We start from the raw sequence: 10,583 nt of genomic DNA, 5'->3' as shown, positions 1-10,583 counted from the left end.
ATTGCTACCGCCAGAAGAAGGACCTTTTTCCTCTCCAGCCGCCACACACACACAGGCAACACTCAAAAACAGTACAATAAAATACAACAGTCGTCGCAGAAGCATCATGCGAAAAAAGTTACTTGAATCGTTCACTGTCGCCAAAACTCTAGAACAAAAAGATTAAGAGAACCCAATACAGAATAAAATTGATAAACACAAAAACAAAAAAGGAAAAACGGAGAAAAAGATAAAAACAAAACTTAGCAAAATCACAAGACAAGGCAAAGCGCACAAATAATAAAGAGCCCAACAAAGGTGCACAACACAAACAAGTACCAAACAAAAGAAAAAACACAACAAATTAATAGCACGATCAGAGCAACCATCGAATGTAAAAAATAATTAGCTATGGTTGTGTCCGAGTTCACATGCAATTATAAATATAAATGTATAACAATTATTTGTTTCCCATTAGAACAAAACGTATCACCGAAACGGTGTAGGTCAAACCACACAAAACGCACCAGCAAAATCATCAAGCAAAGAAAAAGATATTAATCATTAGCCCAACGTACACAGTAAACACAGAAATATTCACCAACTATGGGTGTAAGTCTATATATGTGTATATACGCAATTATAAATATAAATTCATCTGTTATTATTTCTTCTCTTTTCCCTCTTACTGCAAAAGCAGTTCATCCTTATCTTTACAGTGCAAGCCCAGGTGCACACACACAGAGAGAGTCTCCAAGAACACACACACACAATGGAGTAGCAATAATAATTATTATAGGATAAACACAGAGAGCAAAAACACATTAACATTAAGAAACAGAAAAAGAAGAGAAATCCCAACAGGTGGAAGATTAGTTAGACTGTAGGGATGCATGCAAAAAATGAAAAAGAAAACAAAGGATGACCTGAGTCACACCACCATCACTATAATCAGCACACAAGAATACAGGCCAGTGTAACCACAATCAGTAGTGGTACACGCACCCACACAGAACTGATACTGCTGCTGTTGTCTGCATCACCCTTCTTGTTATTTGTGAGTTCAGGAGGAAGTGTTGTGGTGGTAGTGGTTGTGGTGGTTGTATCTGTATTTTCTGCACTTTCGATGTTGCTTGTTGCTTCCGTCCCTTCAGATGTACCATCTTCATTCGATGCAGGATTAGAACCAGCATCACCCGCTGGGGCTGTACCGTTAGGAGAAGATGGAGGTTGTGATGTTTCACTTTCACTTCCTTCATTGTTGCTTCTGATTCCAGTGTCAGGTGCACTTGCAGGTGTCTCCGGTCTCGTAGCAGGATCAGTAGGTGCAGCAGCCTCTTGTTCTCCTCGAGGGTCCGGAATTTCCTCTTGAGTTGGAGCACCAGCGCGACCTGCTTCACCAGCAGACCCTATACTTGGTGCACCAACACCACGAGCAGCATCTTGACCTTGTAAAGCCTCAGCATGGCCTTCCGCTTTAACCGGACCCTTTGGTAATGTTGTATCTTTGGAACAATTAGGATTATCTGCATCACCATCAGGACAAGTAGTAGCACCAGCACCAGCAGGACCCTGTTCACCTCTTTCACCAGCAGCAGCACCTTCACCAGAAGAAGCTTGACCTGCTTTTCCTGTTAAATCATGTTCTCTTGCTGTAGATCGATCCCTACCACCATTACTACCACCAGATGCATCTTGAGCAGGAGAAGTACACGTATCACCAGTATCAGCACCAGTAGATCCAGTATCAGGACATGAACCAGTAGCAGTTTTAGAGGCAGCAGCAGCAGCAGCGGCAGCATCAGGAGCAGGACAATGTTGGGTACCAGTGGGGCAAGAACCACTAGATCCTGGAGGATGAACACCAGAAGAAGAAGGACAGTCAGAATCAGGCCGAGAATCACCAGAAGGAGCAGAAGTGCAACGAGATTCAGGAGGAAGAGCTTCAGCAGCTGCAGCAGCCCCGCTAGCGGACGTGCAGAGAGAGGGAACACTCAGCAGGAGAGCAAAAAAACACAACAAACGTCGCAGCACCATCACGAAAAACTTTAATCCCCTCTTGGTTTCGTAAGTATATGAACTGTTTAAGAACAAAACAATAAAATATAACAACAGTAAAATAAATTAGAAACAGACACACGGGAAAGGATGCAACAATCAAGCAACAATCACTCACAAGAAGAACACCAACAAATTCAAAAAAAAAGAAGAATAAACAGATACCTCACAAAGAAAAGCCCACGCAAAAAAAACTATCAACAAATTACGAGCAAAGACAAAAAAACTACCAACTGCATAAAAATAACACAGAGCCCGTGATGTGCATTTGTGCATAAGCAATTATGAATAAATATGTATCAGTTACTCTTTTTCCTTCAGAAAGCAAATCAGTACAAGGTAAACAAAAGCAACCAAAGAAACAGATATTTCAACAATTAGCCCAATTTACCCAATAAAGACAGAAATATACACCAACTATGGGTGTAAATCTATATGTGTATGTATATACGCAATTATAAATATAAATTCATCTGTTATTATTATTTCTCTTCATTTCACTGCAAAAAAGCAGTTTATCATCATCATTATCATAGTGCAAGCCCACAGGCACACACACACAGAGAGAGTCTCCAAGAACACACACACACACACAATGGAGTAGCAATAATAATAATTATAGGATAAACACAGAGAGAGCAAAAACACACAAAACACATTAACATTAATAGAAACAAGAAAAAAGAAGAGAGAAACCCAACAGGTAAAAGATTAGTTAGACTGTAGGGATACTTGCAAAAAAGAAAAAGAGAAAACAAAGGATGACCTGAGTCACACCACCACCATTACAATCAGCACACAAGAATACAGGCCAGTGTAACCACAATCAGTAGTGGTACACGCACCCACACAGAACTGCTGATACTGCTGCTGCTGTCTGCATCACCCTTCTTGTTGTTTGTGAGTTCAGGAGGAAGTGTTGTGGTTGTTGTGGTGGTGGTAGTGGTGGTGGTTGATTCATTCACAGCATTCGCAGTCTCGTCATTTGTTCCTTCACTCCCTTCTGATGTTGTCACGGTATCAGTGGTACTGTTAGACTCTGTGCTTTGGTTATTTGCTGTGTTCGAGTCACCAGAGTGTGAATCAGATGGGGTTATTTCTGCTGGTGGTGCATCTGCAGTAGGATTTTGCGTGGAGTCATCAGTTCTCTGAGATCCTGTGCTTATGGTATTCGTTTCTGTGTTGCTGTTCCGTCGTGGAGTGTCTTCTGTAGTTCCACCATTCGTTCTCATTTGACCCTCAGAGCCACTCATAGTTGAACCATCATGTGGCTGCTGATCAGGAGATAACGATGATGATAGTCCTGGCTGTGGGTTGTTTTCACGAGGACCTGCTTCCCTGCCCTCTGCGTTCTTCAGATCACGATTTGAAGTCTGTCCGTCTGGAAGTGCTGCAGTGTCACCTCTCGTCGTGGTAATGGCTGTACCTAGACCAGTGGGAGCCGCACCTACAGGACCAGATGAAGCACCCAGTCCAAGCTGCTGAGGAGCTTTGGGAGGTGTAGCAGGAGACATACCAGTTGAAGGAGCAGCCGATACTCTAGATGCGCAAGATCCATCTTTTTTTTCGGAGTCTTTACATGCACCTTCAGGTTTTTCAGCCTTAGTGGGAGGCGTGTGAGAACCACGAGCTTCTTCCGCCGACACATAGACACAGGAAACGCTTAAAAGAAATGCCAGAAAACACAACACGGATCGCATCATCATCAAAAATAGGAGTTATTCTTCATTTTTCACATAAAATGGTTAAAGAAGAAAAACGGAAATGTGAGCAAAGAGAAAACGTCAGACTACAAATGACAAAGAATAACAGCTAAGGAGCATATAAAAAAAGCACGAGTCAATCAAAAAAGAACTAACAATATAATAAAGAGCAAAATAAACAGCAACAAAGAAAACAAAGGAAAAGCAGTTAAGCTCCTGAACAGCTACCTATCAAACAATCACAACTGCTAAGAGCAAGTTATTATAGCTTCAATAAGCAATTACGAATACGAACGTATATCTGTTATAATGTTTCATCTCAGCACAAATACGATTATCAATACTTGTAGTACAAAGACGAAAACATGCCAGCAATCCAAAAGTAAAAAAACATATATTATCAATTAGCTCAACTTCCACAGTAAACACAGAAATACAACAACTATGGGTGTAAGTCTCTATATATGTATATACGGAAATATGAATATAAATTCATCTGTTATTATTATTATTATTATTTCTTTTTTTTCTCACTCCAAAAAACAGTTCATCATTATCATTATCAAAGTGCAAGCCCAGGTACACACATACACAGAGAGAGTCTCCAAGAACACACACACACACACACAATGGAGTAGCAATACAAATCATAGGATAAACACAGAGAGCAAAAACACACACAAAACACAATAACATTAAGAAACAAAAAGAAAAAGATAATCTCAACAAGTGAACAATTACTTAGACTGTAGGGATGCATGCAAAAAAAAGAAAAGAAAACAAAGGATGACCTGAGTCACACCACACAATCACCACCACAATCAGCACACAAGAATACAGGCCAGTGTAACCACAATCAGCAGCGGTGGTACACGCATCCACACAGAACTGCTGCTGATACTGCTGCTGCTGTCAGCATCACCCTTCTTGTTGTTTGTGAGTTCAGGAGGAAGTGTTGTGGTGGTAGTAGTAGTGGTAGTGGTTGATTCTTCATTATTTGGTGCATTGGAGGTGTCAGGGTTCGTGTTCGCTGAGGTATTCGTTGTTGGTTCTGCATTTTCTCCATCCTCGGTGTTACTTGTAGTCTCACTTCCTGCCGCTGGAGTGTCATTCCTTGCACTTGTGGTTTCTGATCCTCCATTAGCTGGTGTGGCTGAAGTACTGGGAGAAGGTTCAGTTCTGCTGCTGTCAGATGATGTATCTGCGGAATGTGTATTGGGTGACGTAGAAGAGGATGTAGATGGTGTGAGATGACCTTCTTGAGATTGTCCATTATTGCCGGCTGGACCGGCTTCACCTTGACTACCATTTTCCACGAGAAGAGTCTGTTCGCTTTCAAGTGCGTCGGGATTCCTGTGGCTTGTAGAATGAGATAAATCTTTACTGACTGGTTCTTGTCTGTCGTTTTCTTCAGATCCCTCAATCCTCACAGCTAGTTCACCTTTCCCTTTATTTGCACGTGCCTCTTTACTTTGTTCTCCTTGCACTTGTGCTTCTTGACCACCAGGACCAGGCACAACAACACTACCAGGAGGAATAGATATTCCCATCATATCATCAGTACCTCTATCATCACCACCATCAGATAAACCACCAGCAGTACTAACACAAGTACCGTCAGTAGCACCGTCAGTACGAGGACAATTAACAGGAGGACCTTCTCTACCATCAAGACCTCGAGCACCCGTAGGACCCTGAGGCCCAACACCAGATGAACGGGGCTCAATCGTATCGTAAAGACGAGTATTCTCAGCTTCAAGTTCATCACGATCACCCTCTGCAGCTACCACATATAAAGAGGTAACACTCAGAATCAAAGCAAGTATATAGAACGTATGGCGCAACATCATAAAAAAAAATTCTTTTTTTGTTCTCGTCACTTGAGTTCACAGGTCTAATGGATGGAGTCTGGAGATGAAAAAAAAGTAAAATAGAAACAAACAAACATACAAGAGTACAACAATAACTCACAGTAAGAGAGAGAAAAGCAGTAATTGCACAGTAAAGCAACCAAAAAAGGAATAGTCCGCTTGTAGTTATAATATGTACCCATTAATAGAAAAAGAGAACACCTCACCATACCCAAATAAGAGAGAGAGAGCCAAACACACACAATATCCCATGGCTCTAGTTTATGTATATTAAATTACTGCACACACACATCTGTGTGTACTAGCAAGAGATGTATACCGTCAGTGAGCAGAACAGCCCAGTTTTCTGCAAACACACACAACGGGAAAAGCAAGTAATGGAATTATTAGAAAAAAGAACACACACACACACAACAGTAAAAGCAAGCAATGGAATTAATGAGTAAAAAAAAAGAAATTCCAATTAAAAGAGAAAGCTGGTAAACAGATTATTAGTTTATTCACCCATGAGGGATGTACGCAATTATATTAGAATAACTATTATTATTATTTCTCCTCAGATGAGTCCCACTGTTCAGCACACAGTAGCGGAGAACAACACAACCACAATCATCAACGGTGCTGCAGTGCCCATCCACACAGAACTGACACTGCTGTCAACATTAGTCTTCTTCTGAACTGTGGAAGTAATAGTGTTGATCTCTGCGTTGGGTACAGGAGAAAGTGTTGTTGTTGTCGGTGCTTCAGTGGTAGTATTAGTGTTGGTGGCTGTTGAATCAACACTGCCATTCTCTTGTGAAGCTGTTGCGTTAGTTGTACTTGCCTCTGCAGGAGATGCTTGCTCGGTGGGATTAGAATCGCCCGTTGTACTGTTATCCCCTCTGTTATTTGATGATCCTGGGTTACCTTGTGTAGGTGGAGTAGACTCTGGAGGTTGGATTTGTTCTCCAAGATTGGGTTCACCTCCAGTACCAGGTTTATTGTGGCCCGGTTGAGGGGCAGGAATATCACCCACAATGTCATCACCTCTACCATCTTCGGCGGATGGAGAATCGGCACGTGTTATTTTTTCTTTATCCATCTCCTTCCCAGCATCTTGTTCTCGTCGTGAAGAAGTTTCTTCAGTGGTAGAGAGTCTCTCTCCTGCACGAAGCCTTTCTTGATCCGTCGGAACTGAGTTAGGATCTTCAGCCGGAATTTGTTTCTCAGGCGTAACAGGTCTGCCACACAAGTTTGAACTTCCAGCACAGTCTGGGGTATATGGATGAAGGTTTTCATTAAAGAGGGCTGTAAAGACATCACCTCCGTTGCCATCTCCAGCTACCACAAAAGGTTCATTCGTAAACGCGTTAGCTTCCATGCAGACAGAGGCAACACTCAGCAGAAAAACCAGAAAACACACAACGGTTCGCATCATCATGGCAAGAATAATTCTTGGTTGTTTTACTTCATTATGACACGGAAAAAAGTAACAGAGAAAAAGAGAAATAAAAATAAAAAAATATCCCACAAAATAGAAAGAAAAACAGATGGTGGTAAAACGGAACACAGCAAAATCAACAGTCACACAACCCTAAAACATCAGTATAAACAATAAAGAATCCAATAAAGATGTACCACTAAAAAAAACCGAACAAAAGCAAGAAGTAATGAAAAAAGAAATTAAAAACACAAAGAAATGCCCAATAAACATACAATAAAACAGACAGCTGGGTATGCTGGTGGTTATAAGCAATAATGAAATTATGTGTAACAATTACTATTTTTTTTTCTTTTCTCTATTCAACGTAGATTATCATAACAATGCAGGACAAAGCACACAAAGAAAAAGCAAATCATCAAGCAAACAAACAGATATTAACCATTAGCCCAATTTACCCAGTAAACACAAAAATACACCAATTATGGGTGTAAGTCTATATATGTGTATATACGCAATTATAAATATAAATTCATCTGTTATTACTTCTTTTTTCCCACTGCAAAAAAGCAGTTCATCATCATCATTACAGTGCAAGCCCAGGTGCACACACAGAGAGAGTCTCCAAGAACACACACACACAATGGAGTAGTAGCAATAATAGTAATTATAGGATAAACACAGAGAGAGCAAAAACACAATAACATTAAGAAACAAAAAAAGAAGAGAAATCCCAACAGGTGGAAGATTAGTTAGACTGTAGTGTGGATGTATGCAAAAGAAAAAGAAAACAAAGGATGACCTGAGTCACATCACACCATCACACAATCAGCACACAAGAATACAGGCCAGTGTAACCACAATCAGTAGTGGTACACGCACCCACACAGAACTGCTGATACTGCTGCTGCTGTCTGCATCACCCTTCTTGTTGTTTGTGAGTTCAGGAGGAAGTGTTGTTGTTGTAGTGGTGGTGGTGGTTGTGTCTCCACTTCCCGCAGCACTTGGGTTACTTGTTGATTCACTCCCTGCAGGTGAAGTTCCATTATCATTCTTTGCAGCATCAGAATTACTGGTACTCCCTGTGTCCGAATTGTTGGAAGAAGAGTTTTCTGTGGTGCCATTTCCATCTGCACTGTTGCTGTTGCTTTCAGGTTGACCTTTACTTACAGACACTTCACCATCACTTTCAGGAGCGGATGGATCAGGTTTAGCAGCAGGAGCAGAAGAAGCACCAGCAGCACCTTCTTTATCGGTAATATCTTTCGCACCAGCACCTGGAGGATCCTGTTCACCTTCAGGACTTCTTTCAGAAGGTGATGGAGAAGACAATTCTGCTGTCGTTTGAGCACGACAATTAGGATCAGTATTACCAGCAGAATTAGTGGAACAAGGGACACCTTCTGCAGGTTTAGGAGAATCAGGTTGTGGTTGGGATTGGCTCTGTGGAGAACTGTTGAGCGTATGTGTAGTACCGTTACCTTTTATCTCTAAAGTAGTGTCTGGTGAATCTCTCTTGAGATCAGGGCCTTGCTGATTCACTATTTTACGTTCTAGAGGCAACTCTTCTGTGGGCTTTTGTGTGCAACGTTTCTCCGTCGCTTCCCCTTCGGCATCACATTGTTGATGAATTTCTGATTCTGCATCTTCTGAATGAGGAACATCATCCCGGGTCTTTAAAGCATCACCAACTCTATCAGCCTCACCTCCTGCAGTAGCCAGCACACATCCACAGACACAACAGAATGAGAGTACCAACACACAGAGCAGGTGGCGCATTGGTATCATAAGAGTTGTTGTTATTATTATCTGGGATCACTATCATGAGCAATTACAAAGGAGAGAGAACAAACACCAACAAAAGGAAATCATTGCTCCACATCAAGAAATACATTTACGCACACATAGAAAACAAACATAAAGCCATAACAACCACTCAGACAGTGTTCAATTAAAGAAACAAAACACACAATACCCAATGCTAAACAGAACATCTCAATAAAAACGGAAGAGAAAAAATGATTTAATAAATTATACGTACGACCAAACAAGAGAAGAAAATACACCAAAATATAGCTCTTCATTCGTTGGTCAAGATAGCAAAACATTACCTTCTGTGTAACAGTTATTATTATTTTTCTATTCTGAACAAAACAGAATACCAAAACGGTGCAGGGCAAAAAACACAACGCCCCCAAAAAACCACGCAAGCAAAAAACAAAGGTATTAACCATTAGCCCAACTTACCCAAAAAACACAGAAATACACACCAACTATGGGTGTAAGTCTATATGTGTGTATATGCAATTATAAATATAAATTCATCTGTTATTATTTTTCCTTTTCCCACTGCAAAAAAGCAGTTCATCATCATTACAGTGCAAGCCCAGGTGCACACACAGAGTGAGAGTCTCCAAGAACACACACACACACACAATGGAGTAGCAATAATAATAATTATAGGATAAACACACAGACAGCAAAAACACACACAAAACAACACATTAACATTAAGAAACAAAAAAAACAAGAGAAATCCCAACAGGTGGAAGATTAGTTAGACTGTAGTGTGGTTGTATGCAAAAAAGAAGAAAAGAAAACAAAGGATGACCTGAGTCACACCATCACCATTACAATCAGCATACAAGAATACAGGCCAGTGTAACCACAATCAGTAGTGGTACACGCACCCACACAGAACTGCTGATACTACTGCTGTCAGCATCACCCTTCACATTTGGCATTATGGTGTTATTGCTGATTGCAGGGAGAGGAGGAATTATATTGGTGGTGTTGGTGGTGGTTGTGGTAGTTGAGATTGATTCTTCGTTACTGGTGGTATTGAGAGTGACAGAGGTCGTGTTCGCTGTGGTATTCCCTTCTGCTGATGCACCCACAGTATTGACATCATTTGTTGATTCATTCTCTGCCGTTGTCACATTATCAGTGGTACTGTTGGGCTCTGTGCTCGTGTTATTTATTGTGTTTGAATCATCAGTAGCTAGACCAGATTGAGTTATTTTACTAGGTGATGCGTCTGTAGTAGGATGTGGGTTTGAGTCAGTAATAACATGGGAGTCTGTACTTGTTGTACCTGTGACATTCGGTTCTGTATTGTGATTATCTTGTTGTTGAGGAACTTCTGTGGTTTCCTTTATCTGTTCTTGTTGACCCTCAGAACCAATCAGAACTGACTCACTGAGTAGCGTCTGATTCTGAGTATTCTCTGTTTGCTTTGTCACCACATCCGTTTTATCGTCACTGTGATCTTGTACAGCAGAAACAGGAGATAGGACAGTTTCCGTTTTACTCGCGTTCAAAGGAGTTTGAACTTCTAATGTGTTACCTAGCTTTTTGTTCCATCACCTTCTGCTCTCCATCCATCTCGTTCCTGTTCAAAACACCGATTTCACCTTTAGTAACACTATTGGTCACAACAGGACGATTCCCATTCTTAATATCTGCACCAGGCAAACCACTAACACCTTGAATTTCCTTCGTACTGCCAGGAGCCTTTGTACCACCTGGACGAACAGATGAAAGATCATCACG

The 10,583-nt window shown here is 41.0% G+C and overlaps 5 protein-coding genes across 5 annotated transcripts; all 5 read right to left on the bottom strand.

Annotated features, from left to right (window-relative positions):
- Positions 1-930: 930 nt before the first annotated feature.
- TM35_000761080 (uncharacterized protein) lies at positions 931-2,016 on the bottom strand (the record flags this gene model as incomplete). The annotated part of the gene is made up of 1 exon (XM_029031316.1): positions 931-2,016. The coding sequence occupies one exon, from the start codon at positions 2,014-2,016 to the stop codon at positions 931-933; it is 1,086 nt and encodes a 361-aa protein (XP_028877391.1).
- Positions 2,017-2,828: 812 nt separating this feature from the next.
- Positions 2,829-3,743, bottom strand: TM35_000761070 (uncharacterized protein; the record flags this gene model as incomplete). Its single annotated transcript, XM_029031315.1, has 1 exon — positions 2,829-3,743. One exon carries the CDS (start codon positions 3,741-3,743, stop codon positions 2,829-2,831), a length of 915 nt encoding a protein of 304 aa, XP_028877390.1.
- An 818-nt stretch (positions 3,744-4,561) lies between these two features.
- On the bottom strand, positions 4,562-5,590 carry TM35_000761060 (uncharacterized protein; the record flags this gene model as incomplete). Its single annotated transcript, XM_029031314.1, has 1 exon — positions 4,562-5,590. One exon carries the CDS (start codon positions 5,588-5,590, stop codon positions 4,562-4,564), a length of 1,029 nt encoding a protein of 342 aa, XP_028877389.1.
- A 595-nt stretch (positions 5,591-6,185) lies between these two features.
- TM35_000761050 (uncharacterized protein) lies at positions 6,186-7,031 on the bottom strand (the record flags this gene model as incomplete). The annotated part of the gene is made up of 1 exon (XM_029031313.1): positions 6,186-7,031. One exon carries the CDS (start codon positions 7,029-7,031, stop codon positions 6,186-6,188), a length of 846 nt encoding a protein of 281 aa, XP_028877388.1.
- An 828-nt stretch (positions 7,032-7,859) lies between these two features.
- TM35_000761040 (uncharacterized protein) lies at positions 7,860-8,819 on the bottom strand (the record flags this gene model as incomplete). The annotated part of the gene is made up of 1 exon (XM_029031312.1): positions 7,860-8,819. One exon carries the CDS (start codon positions 8,817-8,819, stop codon positions 7,860-7,862), a length of 960 nt encoding a protein of 319 aa, XP_028877387.1.
- Between the last annotated feature and the right edge of the window lie 1,764 nt (positions 8,820-10,583).

This window comes from Trypanosoma theileri (assembly GCF_002087225.1).
Source record: "Trypanosoma theileri isolate Edinburgh chromosome Unknown TM35_Tth_76_V1, whole genome shotgun sequence".
Lineage (NCBI taxonomy): Eukaryota > Euglenozoa > Kinetoplastea > Trypanosomatida > Trypanosomatidae > Trypanosoma > Trypanosoma theileri.
The sequence above is the reverse complement of the archived record's forward strand: the minus strand, read 5'-3'. Positions and strand labels throughout refer to the sequence as shown.